The sequence below is a fragment of the Hypoxylon fragiforme genome, assembly GCF_022984875.1.
Source record: "Hypoxylon fragiforme strain CBS 206.31 chromosome Unknown GGS25scaffold_5, whole genome shotgun sequence".
NCBI lineage: Eukaryota > Fungi > Ascomycota > Sordariomycetes > Xylariales > Hypoxylaceae > Hypoxylon > Hypoxylon fragiforme.
In genome coordinates this window covers 57357-76916 of record NW_026054760.1, presented here as the reverse complement: position 1 = coordinate 76916, position 19560 = coordinate 57357, and the positions used below count along the sequence as shown (strand labels likewise).

General features: G+C 47.6%; 9 protein-coding genes across 9 annotated transcripts; 4 read left to right on the top strand and 5 right to left on the bottom strand.

The window, feature by feature from the left end:
- Positions 1–286: 286 nt before the first annotated feature.
- On the bottom strand, positions 287–2635 carry GGS25DRAFT_260400 (glutamyl-tRNA synthetase). The gene is made up of 2 exons (XM_049257284.1): positions 2052–2635; positions 287–1970 (listed from the first exon to the last, which is right to left on the bottom strand). Exons 1-2 carry the CDS (start codon positions 2438–2440, stop codon positions 470–472), a joined length of 1890 nt encoding a protein of 629 aa, XP_049116214.1. The 5' UTR covers positions 2441–2635; the 3' UTR covers positions 287–469.
- A 187-nt stretch (positions 2636–2822) lies between these two features.
- Positions 2823–3983, top strand: GGS25DRAFT_488774 (ribosomal protein L1). The gene is made up of 2 exons (XM_049260850.1): positions 2823–3197; positions 3280–3983. Exons 1-2 carry the CDS (start codon positions 2935–2937, stop codon positions 3947–3949), a joined length of 933 nt encoding a protein of 310 aa, XP_049116213.1. The 5' UTR covers positions 2823–2934; the 3' UTR covers positions 3950–3983.
- Positions 3984–5361, bottom strand: GGS25DRAFT_488769 (oligomeric golgi complex component, COG2-domain-containing protein). Its single transcript, XM_049260849.1, has one exon. The coding sequence runs from the start codon at positions 4970–4972 to the stop codon at positions 4091–4093; it is 882 nt and encodes a 293-aa protein (XP_049116212.1). The 5' UTR covers positions 4973–5361; the 3' UTR covers positions 3984–4090.
- A 1119-nt stretch (positions 5362–6480) lies between these two features.
- GGS25DRAFT_260383 (uncharacterized protein) lies at positions 6481–9084 on the top strand. The gene has a single exon (XM_049257283.1). The coding sequence runs from the start codon at positions 6939–6941 to the stop codon at positions 8727–8729; it is 1791 nt and encodes a 596-aa protein (XP_049116211.1). The 5' UTR covers positions 6481–6938; the 3' UTR covers positions 8730–9084.
- A 206-nt stretch (positions 9085–9290) lies between these two features.
- GGS25DRAFT_260379 (uncharacterized protein) lies at positions 9291–10353 on the bottom strand. The gene is made up of 2 exons (XM_049257282.1): positions 9965–10353; positions 9291–9881 (listed from the first exon to the last, which is right to left on the bottom strand). The coding sequence occupies exons 1-2, from the start codon at positions 9996–9998 to the stop codon at positions 9619–9621; spliced, it is 297 nt and encodes a 98-aa protein (XP_049116210.1). The 5' UTR covers positions 9999–10353; the 3' UTR covers positions 9291–9618.
- A 1653-nt stretch (positions 10354–12006) lies between these two features.
- GGS25DRAFT_260340 (uncharacterized protein) lies at positions 12007–12835 on the top strand. The gene has a single exon (XM_049257280.1). It carries the CDS (start codon positions 12136–12138, stop codon positions 12607–12609), a length of 474 nt encoding a protein of 157 aa, XP_049116209.1. The 5' UTR covers positions 12007–12135; the 3' UTR covers positions 12610–12835.
- GGS25DRAFT_260354 (uncharacterized protein) lies at positions 12836–16192 on the bottom strand. Its single transcript, XM_049257281.1, has 3 exons — positions 16090–16192; positions 15670–16040; positions 12836–15512 (listed from the first exon to the last, which is right to left on the bottom strand). The coding sequence occupies exons 2-3, from the start codon at positions 15851–15853 to the stop codon at positions 13063–13065; spliced, it is 2634 nt and encodes an 877-aa protein (XP_049116208.1). The 5' UTR covers positions 15854–16040; positions 16090–16192; the 3' UTR covers positions 12836–13062.
- Positions 16193–16276: 84 nt separating this feature from the next.
- GGS25DRAFT_488757 (uncharacterized protein) lies at positions 16277–17491 on the top strand. The gene has a single exon (XM_049260848.1). The coding sequence runs from the start codon at positions 16528–16530 to the stop codon at positions 17260–17262; it is 735 nt and encodes a 244-aa protein (XP_049116207.1). The 5' UTR covers positions 16277–16527; the 3' UTR covers positions 17263–17491.
- On the bottom strand, positions 17352–19560 carry GGS25DRAFT_260326 (HET-domain-containing protein). The gene has a single exon (XM_049257279.1). The coding sequence runs from the start codon at positions 19410–19412 to the stop codon at positions 17442–17444; it is 1971 nt and encodes a 656-aa protein (XP_049116206.1). The 5' UTR covers positions 19413–19560; the 3' UTR covers positions 17352–17441.

The window sequence follows — 19560 nt, the reverse complement described above, 5'->3', positions numbered from 1 at the left end:
CCTAAGTATTCCGTCATATTCAGCTAGGTTGGATCCTGATGTGTGTCTTGAATCGGCCGATTCATGCGAGACACTTATGTTCTACTCGTCCGAAGAACAATGATATGATTAATGTTTTACCAAACCAGCCTCCTAAATTGGACATCAGCCCATGATAGGGGCTGGCATACTAGCAAGTTAGTAAAACAACAAAGAAATGTTGTGATATCAAGCCCAATTTCTCCCAATTCCATCACTATGACAATAGAATATCGTTTCCGATAGCAATATGCCAATGCTATACCTAGTACTCTGCTTGCATTGTACTTGCTTACTCTTGGTTAAAAAAACCTCGTGATCATAATTAGGCTCAAATATACCTATCAAATAACTTGATTATGTCTATTATCGACCAACTTTTGCATTCCCATCCTTCAGTCTTTCTCGAATCTTAGAATTACCAACAGTCAGACATAAACGTAGCGTCCATCTATTTGTTCTTTCCAGTTGGGATGCAGAACAGCACAACCTTCTTCTCACCACCCTCATCGTATGCCTTATCTACCCGGTAATAACCCCTGCGCTCCAACTGGATGATATCGTCCTGCTTGAGCTTGGCAACTCCTTCGTCGCAGAATGCCTCCTCCATAGTGGCTGTGGTTGGAGTGAGGAATTTCTCGAGATCGTCTTCCTCCTCTAGTTTGTCCTTCGTGATTAGATAATCGAAGTCCCATAGCTCCGCATCGATGAGCTTCTGCCCCTGTGTCGAGAGCCACGTGACCTTCTTATCTGTAGAGCGCACGTCGCCTTTGAGATTGAGCTCGCAAGTTAAGCTTGTAATTGGGTCACCGCTGGCGACGGCTCTGACGAAAGCATTACCCCATTGCATTAGAGTGATCTCTTCGTTGTCCTTGAACGACTTGGCATCGGCCTGGTCCAGAATCAATTCTTTGCTGAACGCTACCTTCTTTGTACCGACAGCAGGGTTCTTGGGGTGGAGCGGTTTGTCCTCGGTACGTGGCTCGGCAGGGGCGTCATCACCCATAATGGCTACTTTGGCATGGTCCTTCTTGAGAATGGCGGTGTGTCGTGGCGCAACAGGGTCAATTTCCTTTTTGTTCGTGGCCCAGAAGGCAGCCCAGTCCATTGAGACCACATTTCGGGACGGCCCTTGCTTGAGAATAAAATCGCGCAGCGCAGCGATTGTCATTCCTCGTCTTCGGATACCGCGAATGGTAGGCATTCGCGGGTCATCCCAACCCCATACTCGGCCGGCATCGACCAATTTCGCCAGCTTCCGCTTAGAAAGGAACGTTCGGATGAAGTTCATGCGGGCAAAGTCCCACATGTAGACTTGTCGCAGCTTGAGCGTGTCGAGGAACCATTGGAACTGGGGGTTTCGGTCCGTATACTCCGTGGACCTGAGGGCATGTGTGACTCCCTCCAAGCTGTCAACAACGGGGCACGCAAGATCATAAGTCGGGTACATTTTCCATTTGGTACCCGTTCTGTGGTGGGGGTCATTGGGGTTGCATCTGTAGATGACAGGATCGCGCATCGCCTTATTGGGGTTGTCCACGGATATTTTGGCTCGAATGCAGTTCTTTAACCCCTCCTCAGTGCCAATCTTCATGGCATCGAAAATGGCCAGGTTCTCCTCCACTGTCCGGTCCCGTCTCTTGGATGCGATACCCTTTCCTCTCTCCTCGCGCATGGTCTCAACATCCGTGTCATCAGCATAGGCGTTTCCGCTCTTGATGAGACCAAGGCACGTGTCGTAAAGATGGTCGAAGTAGTCAGAGGTATAAGTGACTACATCCGGCTTGATTCCCATAAGAGCAAGATCCTCGATGATAGCATCTTGGTACTCCTCCTTCTCTTTGCTCGGGTTTGTGTCGTCGAGCCTTAGGCGGAGCGTACCATTATAGGCTTGGTGTGCGAAGTAATCACTGAGGAGGGCAGCTTTGGCGTGTCCAATGTGAAGATATCCTCTAGGCGCTTGAGTCAGTATTCGTTCATGTATATGGGTCATGTGGATCTCATTTGATAATAAAAGGGAGAATCGGTCTTACGATGGCTCGGGCAAGAAACGAGTAACAACGCCTTTGTCTGTTTCCTGCAAAGCTAGGTTGTAGCTTGCTCCAGCTCGACTAGCTGCTTGGACCTTGGCCTTGCGCGCCGTATCAGCGGCCTTGACATCGGCTTGGATTTCTGGGTGGGTTTGTTCGATATAGATAAACCATCGGTGGAGATTAACATAGGATCCCTTGCGGACGAAAGAGATAGCGACTCGATTGTTTTTGATCGCAAGCCAGATTTTGGTGTCAAGCTCACTCAAAGTGTATCCAGCAAGGTACGTTCGTAGGGTTAGGTGCTTCTCGAGCCTGATGAGATGAGGCTCTAGAGATTTGAAATCTCCTCCTAAAGAGGTTGAAACGGCGACTAGCTCGTCTGCCTTCATTTTTCGTATATGCTCTATGTAAATTGCAGTTATGTAAAGTTGAAATTGTACCAATTACAAACTTGTAATACTAGGGTTGAATTGAGGTTAAAGCTGTTGACTCACGACTGTTTTCTGTCCGAGTGGCGGGGTCAAAAGTGATCACCCCACTGACGGCATACTATCAATTCTTTTTTTTAAAAGGAAGACATTGGCGGGGTAGGTTTTATCTTGCTGCATAACTTGCATACTTGCATGCTTCAAGTTGCTCAAGATAGGCATTGATCAACGATAAGATAACAATTTGTGGCTATCTCACTGTGGCTAATTAACTAACCCAGTGGTTAGTTATGTAAGCCGAGATTTCTAATGAGGCTGAAATCCTTGTCAATTTCAAGGCTCTAAACTGGAAGTTGATTGAATATTCTAAAATTGTTTCTTTTGAACTTAATAACCAAGTTTCACAACGAATTCCACGTCGATAACTTTGGTCCCGGCTGCTAGAGTCGGTCGCAATGGCCTCATTAAATCAATGCGTCGCCTCATTGACGAGGCTAAGCCTCACAGCGACCACAAGACCAGTGAATGCAACAATTCCGAGATTTTTAGCGCCGTCGATAGTCCAGACAAGATGCAAAAGCGCCGGTACTGTGGCCATGCGCGCACGTGAACGAGAGAAGGAGAAGCTCAAGAAGAAGAAGAAGCAACATAAATTCAAGGAGCACAAATATGCTACGCCGAGCAGGGAAGAGCAATTCTCACTATGCGATGCTATGCGGTATGTCGAAATTCTCTTGATATTCCCTCGATGCCTACCAAACTCCATATTCCCGTTACTAGTGCTAATATGGCAATAATAGATATCTGCGAGCTGCAGAAGTTGGCCGTCCTCCATCCTCTGTCACCTACGAAATCGCTTTAAAGATCAGAACCCCGAAGAACAGTCTACCCCTTCGAAACCGAATACGTCTACCTTATCCCATTAAAAACGACACTCGCATCGCCGTTATTTGCAAAGAGGGCGGCGACGCTATGCACGACGCCCGCGCCGGTGGAGCGGTGGCGTTCGGAGAGGATTCCCTTTTTGAACTTATCAGGGCGAACTCGAATAAACTGCCTTTCAACCGTTTGATCTGCCATGTAGAGTCCGAACCGGCCCTCAAGAAGGCAGGTCTTGGCCGGATATTGGGTCCTAAGAATCTAATGCCCAGTTTGAAGACCAACACCATTACCAAGAGTGTGAAGTCTTTGATGCACGAGATGGTCGGCGCCGAGGTGTACAGAGAAAAAGTTGGTGCCATCCGCATGCCTATCGGGAATATCCTATTTACCCCCAAGCAACTGTCGGAAAACGTCAAGACTCTTGTGGGGGCAGTGAAGGAGAATATCACAAATTTGGAGGATAAGGTCAAGAAGGACTTGATCGAGGTTGTGCTGACTTCTTCCAACGGGCCGGGATTCAGTTTGAACGGAAACTTTGGTCCTACTGACGAGAAGATCCAGCCATTGCATTTAAGCACAGCTATGTAAATATCCACATGAATAAATTCTGAAGAACAGGCAATGTAAAAATGTATCATATTATTTGAGCAAGCCACATATTTGGGTATCTCTCTTTACGGTCATGCTCGTAATGCTAGACAAATGTCAAACGAAGTCGTTCTTAGATCCTTATTTGCTCTTCAAGGCCTTGACTGCTTCTACTTGGGCGTCTAGCAGAGAGTAGACACTCATGAGCTTGAGTAATTTTGGTTGCCCCTTTTGGCCTACCTTCTTGGTCTCCTTCAATGCCACCCCCAAGTCTAGAAGGATGGTATTGCGACATCTCACCAGTCTTTCCTCCGCTTTCCGTACAAAAGGCGTCTCCCTTCCAATCTCGGTGGCCAGCTCATCTATTGCGACGTAGTCACTTGCTAGCCGGGCGAGCTTCGTAGAGCTGCTCCCCACTGCCCCATGTAGCTCATCTTCCTCTTCATCCTCTTCGTCCTCGTCACTGTCATCACTATCTGCCCCCGTACTTCCCACCGCCAGCCGTCCCTCGAGCGCGGATATCCTCTCATCAAGATCCAACATCTTCCTTCCCGTCTCGATGTCACTTCTCACAGTACCCAAATCTTTATTTAGCCCACCAACCTCTAACCCCCTTTCTCTAACCCGGCCCTTGATCTCCTCCACAGCTCGCCGAAACCCGAGAAGCGCTACCCGGACATCCTCGACCTTCTCTTCGCCACCTTTCAGTTCGTCCCCCAAGCTTAAAAAGCTGGTGTAGTTGGTGTTGACGAGCTCGAGCAGCTCGGTGCTGATGGCAGAACTGCGCTCGCGTAGGTCGGAGCGCAAGTCTTCGAGGGTCTGGTGGCGGTTCGCTAGGGAGGAGAGGTATTCTGCCGGGTCAAAGTCCGGGGCTAGGAAGTCGGAGCGCGGGAGCGCCATGGGGAAGGGGAGGGGGGCGTCATCATCTTCATCCTCAGAGGAGGAGGACGAAACGCCCAGGGTGAAGCCGCGAGAACTTATGGGTCTAGATGTGGTGGGCGAAAGTGCCGAGAGATGCGCCATGGTGTGTGTCGTTCCGGTGGAAGCGGGTGGAGCTGTTTCTCTCAGATGACGTTTGCCCCAGCTCAAGTTTATGTGTTAAGGCACGGGTGTAGGGCAGTGTATTAATTATTCGGTTCTTTTATTCTTTTTTCAGATCTTTCCTTTGAAACTTCCGGTTCTGTTGGCCAAACAAGCTCTTAACGACAATTGATTCCTTCTAGGGATACAAGCTTAGCCTTGAATATAATGCCTGTCTTGGGTTTTCGCGATTAGTTTAATTGACGTGAATTAGTAAAAGTGTACTTAGTATTATCAGATTTGCTTCTTAAAGTCAAAGTCAAATCGCGACTACAAAGCAGGTACATTGAATACGTAGCTGGAGCTTTAACTTTGAAGTGTGGGGTTCAATGCTCATGCACGTGGAGTATCAATACGTACACCATCGCACCATGCAAGTGCCATTCACACCGAGATTCACCTCACTGAGCTGACGTAACTTAAGATGGACCCTTTTCACCCCAACCGTTTTAGAGGTTGCAGACGATACTCCGGTACCGGGCACTAGTAGGGCTTGGTCGAGGACAAACTAGGTCCCGGAGACACCCGAGTTTATCTGTCCCTTCCATCATCGTTTCTTTGAAGTTTGAGCCACATGTGTACCATATGCAGGGCAGCTACATCCTAATAACTACTATCGATACTACATTTATGCATCCTAAGTACATACTAGTAACCTGGACACTTAAACTTCAATGTTTTGAAAACATCGTCAGAAGAGGGACTACCATAATAGCTACTAAACTAAACTAACTTGGTTACATAGAAACACTCGAACGAGATCGGAAACTGACAGGTCCGAGCATGCACAAGTGGATTCGTCGGCTTAATTTTTTTTTCCTCTTTCTGGGTTCAGCAAAGCTACTAGGTATCCTAAGCCATCCTGAGCCATGCTGAACCAACCTTGAGCTATACCACCTCATGTGACATTCATCGGATTGGCTCATTCTAGCCGAGTGGACAGTCCTTTCCAGGTTATGGGTTATGGATTGTGGGTTACAGGGCCCTGGCATAATCTTATCAATCTGATCAGTGATCTCGAACCATCACCTGTCACCCATCATCTATCGCCCATCAACATCCTCTGCCGACTTTCTATCCCTACGACCCGTTTCCGAGCATTGGTTGTTGGAAGTATCTGCACGACCCCCCCAAAACTCTTCACCTTTTCACCCCCACCACCAACTAATTACGGATAAGGAAGCTTTTAACTTGAGAGCAAAGACATCCTCCATACCACACGATACTACCTCTAAGTCTTGGATTGGCAAAAGCGTGTCGATGAATGACTGCTCAGATACCTCATTCGTTCATCCTTTAGTCACGTTTTTCGATTTGGATCAGAAATCTCATCTACGAGTTGATTTTCTCGCACTAATTGAATAACTAATACCATACACATTGTGCCAAATACCCAAGGACTCCAGGATCCCAGGACCTTTTACCTCTCAAGGAAAAGAACAAGCAAAAAGGCATTGCCCTAGTTCGGACCCTGAGAAACTATTCTCGGTCCGTTCCCACTTGATTCTCAATTTCTCTTCCTGTCGCCCGCCAAGTTTGCTTACTTAGAGGGGAATCTTCAATAATCTTCTTATTACTCTTTTTTTATCTTTTTTCTTTTCTCCTCCCTTGACCGAAGAAAACATAACTTCGACGCAGAGCAAAGAAAGAAAGAAAAAAAAAATACTCCCCACAATATAGATTGATACATCGACATCTTGATCTCATTGAATATTAACTGATTTACTTGATATACACTTCTATTTACCTACTTGGATTCTTGTCACACGCCATTTTGCGGAGCCGAACCCGCGGAAACCCAGAGTCACAGCATACGTTGATGTCCCAGGTGCATTGCACCACCAAAGTGGACAACGAATAGAATTGACCGAATGACTATTCCACCTCCTGGCTCCAGAATCGGATCATTATGGCAACCCCTACTACCGCTACTGCTACCACCACCGCCTTTACTGCTTCTACTAACTTGAACGGCAACCCTAAACCAAGACCACAGCCAACCAAACTATCTATAACCCCTATCTCAGCTGCATCTTCCCCCGCCTCGGTTGCTTCGCCCATTTCGACTGTTTCTACGCCAACATCGACGCATCAACTTACTATCAAGCCTGCTGCCACAGCACTACAGGCAACCACTAATATGGCCGCTGTCGCCCTTTCAAAGGGCTCAATTACTAGCAAGGAATGGGTGGTTCCGCCGAGGCCTAAGCCTGGTCGGAAGCCCGCCACAGACACACCGCCAACTAAGCGAAAGGCCCAAAACCGAGCAGCTCAGCGCGCATTTCGCGAGCGAAGGGCTGCACGCGTAGGAGAATTGGAGGAACAACTCGACGAACAGAAGGAAGAGTATGATCGAGTACAACAGCAATTGACGGATCATGTTCACGAATTGGAGACAGAAGTGCAAACTCTGCGGAGCAAATGTGTGTCTCTTGAAGACCTACTGGAGAAGGAACGGATCGAGCGGGCCAAAATGGCAGATGAGCTCGAGACCCTTCGAAGAAGGTGGAGAAACGAAGGCTCAAGCGTATCTTCGAGGAATGGAAGTTTCATTGCCCACCATGGCCGGTCATCCAACGCATCAGCTATGATATCTCGACATCAAACACCGCGAGGAAGCATTGCAAGTAACGCACCGGAACATCGCAATTCGACCACCGCCTTCTCGATCTCGCAAATTATCTCCCCTCCCGATTCATCCGATTCTTCTAGGGCCGCTCGAGAATCTTCAACGGATCCCACGGGTTGTGGAAACTGTAACTCTACGGGACCATGTGTGTGTGTTGATGAAGTTCTTGCCAGTGCATCTGTTGGATGCGGCAAGTGCACCATAGGTACCAAGTGCGAATGCCTAGAAGCTGTCATTAAGGGGCCCGCTCCGAGCTCGGATACTGAACTCAAGCGAAAGTCATCGTCGATACCTGCCATGGCCCCAGAAGAGAAGAGGCAGAAGGTGCCGGAGCCTTACCCTCACGAGATCGACTTCACATCTATGTTTGCCAAAAAGAAGGCCACTGTTACAGAGCCAGCCCTGTACCAACCCGTCACTCAATCTGCTGTACCGCCACGTGACTCTTGCGGGTTCTGTAAGGAGGGCACCTACTGCATGTGTGCCGAGGCCGCCGCCGCTTCACAAAACCTTGCACCAGTGTCCCAACAAGTCCAGACTCCACCCCCTTCAGAGAACGATGTCGGCCCTGCCCCTATGGAAGTCACGTCCACTGGAGCAATTAAACTACCGGGTATAAGTTCTTTGAATCGTACTCCGATCCCGGCATCGCGCCCCTCATCCGGCTGTGGTCCCAACGGTCCCGGAAGTTGTGCCCAGTGCTTGAAGGATCCCAAGTCGGGCCTCTTCTGTCGTAGTCTTGCTGCGAACTTTGCTCGTAGTGCAGGGAAGTCCAGTGGTGGTTGCTGTGGTGGCTCCGGCGGTTCCAGATGTTGCAAATCTACTGAAGGAACAGCGACGCCCACCGGATCGACGTCCAACGTCAGTCTATCTTGCGCAGATGCATACAAGACACTCTCTAGTCACCGTAACTTTGAGAAAGCAGCTGATGATATTGGTACTTGGCTACCGAGACTGAGGGCTGCTCCACCACCATCGAGCACGCCAACTAGGCTACCCATTGAGGTTGAGGCAGCTAGCATAATGGGGGTGTTGAGAGAATTTGACGTTAGATTCGGCAGAGATGGTTGAACTCTATTCATTCTACTAAGGGAACTGGGAGGTTATGAAAACCGTCTGAACAGACGATGTGACTATATGAGATACGGTGCGGAGGGATCATTAATCCTACGGCGTTTGAAAAAGGGGTGGCGGTCAATTGTTACAGGCACACATGCGTTAGAGGAAAGGTGGCCTTACCCAGTTGTTTTCTGGGCTTGCATTATCAACCACGGTAATTGTCTATATGAGGAGGTCATGAGGGTGGCTTCTTCGTGCTGATGACTAGCTGGCTACTTGAGGCCATGAAGTCATTCGCACCTATTTGTATATTCCAAAAGCGATACCATTGAACTTAAAGTGGTTCGAATACATCACTGCTTCTAATTTTCTTGTCTCTACTTTGCCAATGGGGTTTTACAAGACTTTCAGTTGATGACATGTGGTCTCCTGGTATTCCCTGAGATCTAATCGTCACGATTGCTTAACATATCAACTACATGACAGCGTTCGTCATGATCTTACTCTATCCCTTAACACAATGCTAACCTAGTAATATTCATCGAGGCCTAGAGATGTAAATTTTCTATTGATCTCATTAATACAAACAATGATAGTACAAAACAGATAGACAATCCAGTGTCCATTTCCCCATGCTCTTCTCCCCTTTTTATGCAAAATGATTAACACCCTTCTAAAAACCAGCTGGGTTCTTTATGATACCCATCGCGCCGCATTCAGTGCATCCTTAGTGTAACATGATGATCGTGGCCTACGCCCCTATGGCGTTCACATCGGAGACGTTGTAGTCGATAGCCATTAAGTCGGTGGGTAGTCGGTCGTTATGCCATGCCACGCCTAAGCCCGATAGCATCCATCATCATCATCTATGCGGCTACCCCAGCTTTCAAGGTTGGCAAGCTTAGTTCGACGACGAAGACGACGCGGTGGTGTTCGCCGCCGCGCCATCACCGAACCCGCATCCGGCCTTGCCGGCCTGGAACTGGGCGCCGAGACCCGAGCACACGCCGAAGCTCTCGCCCGTCACAACGGCGCAGCAGGTGGATGCGCAGTCCGCAGAGCTCAGGCACTGCCCGCCGATGAACTGGATGCCTTGCCCGTTTCCGACGTTCTTGTCGCCTGCTGGGTCGAGGGTTACCGGGACGGCTAGGGCGGGGAGGGCGACTTTAGGGTAAGGTTAGTATTGGGAGTACAGGGGATGAGTGAGGGAGTGGGAAAAGGGGAGGGAAAGGGGGTAGGTGACTTACTGGCCAGGGTAGCGAGGATGGTGAATCGAACCATTTTGTCTGGTATTTAGAGAGAACTAAAGTAGGTAGATAGATCGAGTGTGATAGATCAAGATTGTTCTTCGTAGAAGATGGGATGAAAGTTGTTTTAATATCGTAGAATGTTTGAGTTGTTGATAGTGAGCACGGACAGAAGATCTCCAAAGCGATCATGAAGAAGCTTAAATATATACCCGAACATCATGATCCCCATGTCCCTCCCTCCCTGCTTCTGGAGCTACATAGCCTACTGGCAGCGCTTCTCGAACGACTACAGCCAACATCAACAACCCCTTACGCCGGATTGAACTAGGGCCGCGAGGCTGAGTGTGGAGTTTTCTGCTACGCCTGCGGCCTCAGCTTCAACTCGACCCCTGGCTATTTTGATACGTCGCATGTTGGTTGACATGCCGAATGTGGCCTTGACCCCGGATCATCGGAACCTTGGAACATTGGTGCTAAATGTAGGGCTGGGCAAGCGCTGCAATAATTTGACAACTGGATGACATGATGATATTTTTGGATGAGTGTTTCTATTTGTTTAGATAGGTATCTATTTACGGGAGAGTTGGGACGTGACTCCATTCGGGAGTTGCGCGGAACCCCACACTCTATGCACTGATGCCATAACTGCAGGTGCTATAACGGGATCCACGACGTTTGTTTAACCTGCCTACATACACTTGACGCTTGAGATCTCGAAATATAGTAACACTTGATGGTTACTCTACCTTGAACTCCGCCTCGAGGATACGATTGCCAAGTCAAACCCTCTCACAAACCAACAACAAAGGAGGAATGAATGGCCTTCAGGAGGAACTCGGTCGCATTCGATTCCGAGGCCCGTCTGACAGAAAGGAATTGGGGAAAACAATCCTTTATTCGCCAAACAGTAGAACCTTCCAAAACAGTGGATGAAAAAAAAAGGCTGACTGTTGAACTTCATTCCTCCGGTTCGTTCAAAGTGGCGCGTGGCAAAACGTAAATGTTTTGTAACTGAGGTTTCGGGATGATCTGGGAATGTCAATGCAGGTGATTATAGGATCTTCGAGATCTTCGCGTGTGGCTCCATGTCACTGGGCGATCATATCGATCCTTTTTCTTAGTATACCTATGCGCTGTCTGTCTGATTACTGCGAAACAAGAAGATTCATACCAAAAAAGAGGCAAATAGGAAGGAGAGTATAGTGACCGGAAACTGATTCTGTCTGGAAAATGTGTCAATTAGGGGTACAGCTGAAACCATCTGGTCTTGGCCAATCATAGTCCTTCAAATCCCCCTTTTCCATCCTCCATTAACCACAGCTTACTAGATATCTAGTAATAGGCAGTCTATATAACTACATCAGGTCCGTAACACATACTAAATCAAATGAAAAAGAGGGTTTGACTCTGAACGATCATGAATTCTACCTACCTAACCATAATGAATTTTCACACGCCCCAAGTAACGCCACTACAACTCAATGTCGCCGACTTCTACTCTTCTCAGACGCTTAGGGTAGGATAGATAGTATCAGCATCTCCAGCCATCGAACCCGATTAACCGGTTACTTCATATCCAATGTTCTACGATCTAGGAATTATGGACGAAGAAGTGAGATCTCGTTTACGGTAACTACAACTCGACGTCGCCGACCTCTCCCACCATCAAACTTTCGACGTCAGTCTTTGGCTTTGTGCTACACCTAGTCAAGTCCCCAATAATAGTATTTTCCTCGTTCCGTGAACAATAAGAAGCATCATTCAGTCAAAGAGCCATGGGACGGAACAAGCTAACAATCGGCTATCAACCATACCTGAACAAAGAAACCCTACAATGCCCGTCTCCTTTGATCAAAATCAACCTCAAAGTAGAAACAATGAAGTCTTTACAAGATCATGATACTTGGTAGCTTGATCACAGCTCATATATACTAAGTATCATCCTCCATCCAGATCCTTCTTAACAATTTCCTTGTGTTCCACCCCCATCCTCCCCCCTAATTTCCCCCCTGGAACGAAATCGCCCACATCACTACATTCCCCAGACCTTCTTTTGACTGTTTAATGCGCTCTTACCCCTAATAAGCCTACCTACATATCATAAGTCTCTATACCATACGTCTCCCGAGCCACTACACCCCACACGTACCCACGTACCTACCACCACCATGCCCACATTCGTCACCCGCGAGTCCTACGCCTGCTCCCACAGCGTCGAGACCTCCAAAGTCGTTCTCGGCACCGACGCCGCGACCATGATCGAGACGATACCGATCCCCTCGCAATGTCTACAGTGCGTATGCCGGTCTCTCCTCGACACCGTGTTCCCCCTAGACGCAGACGACGATGACATCGGCAGTGACAGTGACAGCGATGACAACGACTCAAGCCAGTTCCTAGACCGCGTGCCCCTGCTGCACATGAGCGAGCTCGTCGAGCACCTTCAGACGCTGATACGGAAGCAGCGGCGCAGCATGGTGGTGGGAAAGAGGGGTGGCTACGCGGCGGGGGTGAAGCAGATGCGCGATCTGGAGAAGCTCAGGTCGAGCGTGCTGGCGCCGGCGGATGCAGGTGAGTTCCGGGCTACGCTGCTTGCGCTGACGGGCTTCCAGTTTGAGGTTGATCCTTGCTTTTTTATTTAATGCCTAGTTTTAGTTATACATATATGGACGAAATAGGGTGTAGTAAAACACTTGCTTCGCATAGAGCATGTCCTCTGGGGATTAGGACGAGGTAGGTTTAACTCGTTTAGTCGTAATAAATCATCTATGAAGCACTTTCAAGTCAAGTCCTCTATGTGAAATAAATTAGTTCCCATTCCAAACACATGCGCCTCGTTCGTTGCCCGATAGGCTCATATCGACCTACTAGGCCTCGTCTTCTATATAAATGGTATCATTATATTTTGATTCTCTGAAGTAAAAGAATTCTCTCATGATCGATCCAGCATCAGCGTAATCCTCGTAAGTAATAAATGACGTCCCGCTAGCTAGGTAGGTATGTATGATATAGTTCAAAGATGTATTTCTTCTACTCTCTTTATACCATGCTACTCGCTGGATAAAACAAAGTCATCACGAAAGCAGGCTTTTTATTCAAGCCTCACCATGGTAGAGCATCTGCTTGCACGTGTCGAGTCGACCACAAGCTTCTTTGAGTAATTCTGAGGGTGACTCAGATGTAAGAGCACCAACCGTGTCAAGCAGGTTGGGCAACCCGTCTAGAAGACTTGTCGGAGATCTAGTGTCGTCAAGCTCCGATAAATTTGTGACCTTGGATAAGTAATCGAAAGCGTTTGTCGTGTTATGTTGTAGCTGTTGTGGAAATGGGCGGAGCGTGTTGGACTGGCCACTCAACTGGGTGAGTGCTCGCACATAAGACCAGATGCTCAGTGTTGCATAATACATGATCCATGGTCGATGGGGATCCAGATCTCGCCGACACGAATATTGTATTCCATATGCATCAACACCATTATTGACGTATCCGTTGTTCCTCCTTTGTCGAGGATCCAAAAGAATGCGATGAAGAAGTCTGAAGGCGTGGAGAATTGCATGGCGCGTTGGAAGCTGATTTGACCATAACGACATTCTCTTCACAACGTTGCTATAATCACGGGTGGAAACCTTGCGCCCAAGCAATCGTTTTGCACCAGCATATACTTGACAATCGATAATATCGATGTACAAGCTAATATGAGCAAGATGATAGAGGACCGATGCGCTTTGAATGAGACCGTTCGAATGCGACTGGGGTCCTGGACTGTCCGATTCTGAGTCGGTGGAGCCGATGGCGCTATCAAAGCTGGTCTTCCAATGGTCAAAGGCTTTAAGCAACATGCTACACCATTTATCTCGCGTATCAGAGGCACCTGCTCCTAGCTCTAACCATTTGAGGTGCGTATCGCGATGTCTAAGATGCCAGCCAACACTTAAAAGGCCGCACATAATGATCATGCGACCAAAAGCATGTGTCTGTACCTCCTTTCCATGGATAGCCCGCTTTAGGCCATCTAAAAAGGAGACAGGCTTGACACCATATAATCTAAAGTTGGAGTCGTGGTGTCGAACCGTCTCTGGGCTCGACGCGGACCATAAAGATTCGTCGCAAGGTAAGGGTAGACGTATTTCGTGAGGAGCCATATCAGCCGCATGCCCAAACATGGCAGCGTGGATAATGTCCATCATGAACGCAGCGAATACGACCCTATGCATCGATTCTGTCCTAGCCCACTTTACCCACCACGTCCTAGCATCTGATGTTGCCGGATGTTCTGATCCGTTTTGTTCATCAGACGGCGATTCTGACCCCGCGCCTCCAATTAAGGGGCTTCCTCGTCTAAGCAAAGTTAGGGTCACGGAATGATAGACATGAGCCCTCTCATGCAAATTTCTAGACGAATACATCTTTTCGTAGAACTCTAATAAGAGCAAGGCTTGAGCGACCCAAAGTTCCACCGGAGGGGAGGCTTCATCGGCGGTCAGGACTTCGAAACGAACATTCGAGATGATTAGATCAGCGAATTCCTTGTACTCTAGTAGCTCCCGCGTAGTTTCACGACTATAGATCTGGGCAGCACCCGAGGCGATCATGACCATGAGGAGACAGATAGAACACTGAGCAGAGGAGAAAGTGGGTTGGTGAACGATAGGCAAACGCGGCGATACAAAGTCCCAATAGTGACGCATGCACTCTCGTAAAAAGTCCAAATGCAGGCCTGGGATATCATCGCCAATTTCACGCATTAAGTTAGCCAACTTGGCGTTGAATCTAGTCTGCTTTTGATGGAATAATTGCACATAACGAAGGACTTCCTGACGACGATGCTCGGAGATCAACTCTTCGGGCGAATCGGGGTGTCGTGGAGGCGTAAGATCAAGTTGGGACCGACTAGTGAGAGACTCATGATCGTAATGAATATTATTATTAAATGGTGATTCAAGGCCACCTTCGAGGAACGGGATGTTAGTAAAGCTGATGTCTCTATACGCTTGTTGGGGGTCACGGGGGTCAAAGAGCCAAACGCCAAAGTTCTCACGAACCCCCAGTTCGTTGGGATCAGTAGGCAAAGAGACGCTGTGATAAGGCACAAATGTGGAATGATCAGGCATAGGAGGCTGTTCGCGACTATAAAAGCTGGGCTTTTGGCGAATTAGGTTGATGCCATCCATCGAAGAAGTCCAAGAGACGCTATGAGGAAGCGGGCTCGGTTGGGTAGGGGCCATGGGAGGAGGCAACGGTGGAGGCTGTGGTTGGACGGGAGTGTCAGAAGCCAAGAGCACAGCAGCATTACGGGGAGCACTCGCGGGCTGCTGAGGAAATGTTGCTGGTCGCGGTGGCACAGCAGTATTCGCAGCGATATTGGGCGAGGGCATCACAGGAATGTCTTGCACCGTCTCCTTAGCAGGTATGCTAAAGCTGCTGGTACGATTCCTCGGGATATATGAGGCTGAATGACGTTTCTTGTGGCGTGCTAGTAGGTCAGGCCTCACAAAGGTTTGGGTGCAGTCAGGCACATCGCAGGTGTAGATGGTCTTGGGATCATCTTGAGGCTAGTTAGTACTGCGGGATAATCATTGGCATAGACCCACAAGAAATGATTAGGTTGAAGATCTGGGGATCTAGATAGATCTAGATCTACGTAGTTGGTCTCTTGGAATATGAGTCTCGGATTCTTTGTCCAAATTAACAAAACAGCTTACGATTCAATTGATGTCTTTGAAGATGTTCCGCCCTCGAGTACACCTTGTCGCATCCGGGCCAGTTGCACGAAAACCTCCGCGGCGCGCCCTTCCGACTCGCACGTTTGTAGGTGCCGGTCGCGTTCGCGCTCTCGCCGCCGCCACCACCAGACCCTCCTCCTGGTGATTGTTGCTGAGACGCCATTTAACCGCGACATCGCTCATCCATAGGTATAACTTGCATATGCACTGAGCCGTTACGCGGGCTGAGGAGAGAAAGACTAAAGAGAGTCCTGGCCAGGCTTTCCAACAAGAACGGGACAGGAGCGAGCCAGGATTGCGCGACATTTCTCACGAGCTCGGCATGGCTGAGATGGGGAACTCTAACGAATCTAACGCGGGGTTAGCGTGGGGGTTCTTCCTTGCCAGGTAAATACATACAATGCATTCGTATCAACGCACATTCATTCAATGCCTAGTATTCAATGTTATGCATATCAACATATGCACTTCGTGCCCTAATTACTGGATACATCATTGATAGTATGTACCTAGGTATGTACCTCCTACATAAGTACATCAATGTGTATGTAGGTATTAATTTCAATATTGGTCTCTCTATATATACATTGTACAAGCCAACCTTGAATACTATGTATTTGATTGTTGCCTCTGCAGGTGAAAGAGGCTTTGAACTAAATATACAAAGATGGCTTTCAACCTCGATCAGAAGCGACCCCCTCACTGGGACAAGGCTTTCAAACACATAGAGGGATCTCAGTACACGCCGGCCTATATATCTCGGTCCCAATACAAAGCTATAATAAGCAAACCTAGCCCAACTATGGAATATAGTCAGTTGTAAGAGAGCTTATAAGAATGATGTGGCACTATAAAGTATTTCGTTTATTATTTTGGCCGGTTGCCTATTCTTTAAATAAGGTTAGGCATCTACTTGATATTCTACATAATCCTACCGAGTTCTACAATCATTGGACATGGCCAACCTCAAGCCCATACCCGGACGATGGACAGCGACTTGCCAAGCTCTGGCAGGAACCAACAAGGCGCACTATTTATGTTATATCAATTGATGTACACGCCTGGGATTTAGATCAAAGCAAGATTACGGACATTGGACTGTCTATTTGGTACCCTAATACCCATCACGAATTCGATATACGGTGTTTTCATTGGCGAATCAAGGAAAATATGTCTCTTCTGAACCGGCATGCGCCTAATGAACCCGATACATTTACCTTCGGCGGCACTGAATTTATTAGCGAAACTGACATAGCCGCGAATTTTGAGCATCTTTTTAGTACATTTGCTGTATCTCAGAATGTAGTTATTGTTGGGCATAGAATCAACCTTACAATGAGACTACTTAAAAACCATTGGAAACCGCCAAATACAATGACACTACTTGATACGCAAAATATATGGCAACTTCAACACCAACGGTTGGACCAAGTTACGCTTGAGAAAGCACTCAAAACGACATTAGGAGTAGTATACCAAGACCACTTGCTTCATAATGCTGGAAACGATGCACAGTTTGTATTACTCCTGCTTCAAGCGCAAGGTCTTGCTTTACTTCTCTCCAAGCACTGACTTGAGGTGGAGGCTGAAGGCTTATAGTTACCTCCGTAGAAATAAGGATGCTAGCCCTGCTGGAGGTATGTATCTACTACATACTACTAGGTACTATGTATACTAGGTTAGGTACATTAGGCGTATACTACCTAGTAATACTAATTTAGGCAGTATATAGGTACGTAGGTACTACCAGTTTAAGCATTATATACAAATTTTGGAGGTTCCCGAAAGATAATTTCTATGATCAATTGTGGTTGTTCAAATGAATCCTTCAATACCTTTGAATCCACATTGACAATTGGAGTTTTTCCCTCCATTATATTTGCAACTAATGATTTCCCAAATACTTTCCGTAATCTTTCATGTATTGATCGCATCGCCACTACATTATTACAGCATCGGGTGGAGGCCGTGTGCTTGCTTTTATCAAAAAGGCAACTCCACTCTGACTGAGATGTCATACTGCTACTAGTATTTAAGCTTGGATCGAGAATAGTTGTGGATTGCCAGTCCTGCGGCAATCCATTGCTATCCCAAAATACCGAAAATATTACGGAAAGGCCACTTGATGATATGAGCTTATGTGAACTCGTACCAACTCCTCGGCACTTCATGTCAATAATGACAGTGTCACCTAGGGGGTACGCTTCCTTGAGAATGCATCTATCCGGTGCTGTATTTCCTGAAGCCACCATAACAAGTACCCCGGATGGCGAACGAGAGGAATGCTGGTGCAATATCTCGGCATTTCCTTCATTTTTGAGGGGTCGCACGGTATGAGCTTGAGAAGTGTCCAGACTTAGAAACAAATCCGTTGGAATTGGTTGCTCGAGGATAGGATATGAATTTTCAAGGAAAATCTTAGAGGATGGATGGTGTGCTCTGAGATATACATGATGATTTAGTTGACACAATGGGATCCAAACTCGAAAACGTCTGCACAACTGGACCCCAGAAGAAAATTTAGAGTGGGGAGCTTCTCGCCGTAGCTCTTCAGCACAATTTAACCCAACTAGAACTCTCCTCCCGACGTAAGTTTTGATAAGGGCAATGTTCATAGATATGCCTAAATTTGTGATGGGATAGGCACTTTGTTGGTCACGACTTGCCACTATTGAGCCACAGAACCGAAATTCAGCTGGAGAGGGTGCTAGAGCGCTTGATAAAAGGTGAGCATCGGAAGGTTGCGAATCCCATGCTAGAATACTTTGATCATTCGATATTTTGATTATTTTTCGCTGTAGCCTGTTAAACGCTTTAACTCCTTCGCCGTATAGCAAAGGCATATTTATGTCGAAAATGCCTAAAAGACAATATGCAACGTCTTCAGAGCGTGTTGTCTCACGGATGGAGGCCCATGACATACGCTGAGCGATGGAGTAGTCTCGTATTGTTTCTCGGTCCTTCAAGGCTCCAATATGAATCTTTGTAATATCGGAGAGAGGTGCTGCTAGCTTTCCCCTGTTTCCAAGCATGCTCCAGCGGTAATCAAAGAGAACAACTTCACACGGTGCCAGCAATTCTTGAAGCGTCCACCCCCTAGTGAACCATCGACTCTGGGCAAGTTTGAGTTCCCCCGACTTCACATCAGCTAGGTATGCATAGCATAAAGCGGAGTTGTAGTACCAAGCAAACATGCTATTTATAGCCTCACTCAGCTCAGCCGAACTGCGCTTATCGATACAGTTGGTATCGCACCAGAGGTACTTCAGTCCATCTGCCTGAGCACGACGACACGCCCCCGTAATCTTGACATACCCAGCCTTGCGCTTGATGGACTTGTCAACGTCAATGCGCTCCCAATCCTGGAACGTGACTTCCTCGTCCCCCCACGTATGAGAGAGGATAGCGTACGGTGGGATCGCGGAGCCGAAGAACTCCTTGAGCTTGAGGGTGTTGACATCGATGAGGCGCATCGTGGGGTCCCTGGAATTGGAGACGAATGAAGAGAAGAGAAGAGAAGAGATTGGCGATGGTGGCCATGGACTGAAGACTAGAGGCAGTCCACGAGGATGATGCTCGAACGGAAGACATGAGGATTCCTGTGAGTGCTGTGGTGGGAGAAACGAATGGGATTTATGAAGACCACTCTGCGATGCGCTATATTGATCGTCAGGGTCGTCTAGCTGTGGATTAAGTTCCTGTGAAAGAAGTGAAAACGACATGTAGGAAGTCAACTTATGATAGACGGTGGACTCTCACCTGAAAGGGGTTCAGGGGTTAGGGGGTAAAATACTTATAAATGACAATAATGGATTTTCGATGACCTAAAAGCCCGACGTTAACTAATACAAATAATAATATAAAGCAAGA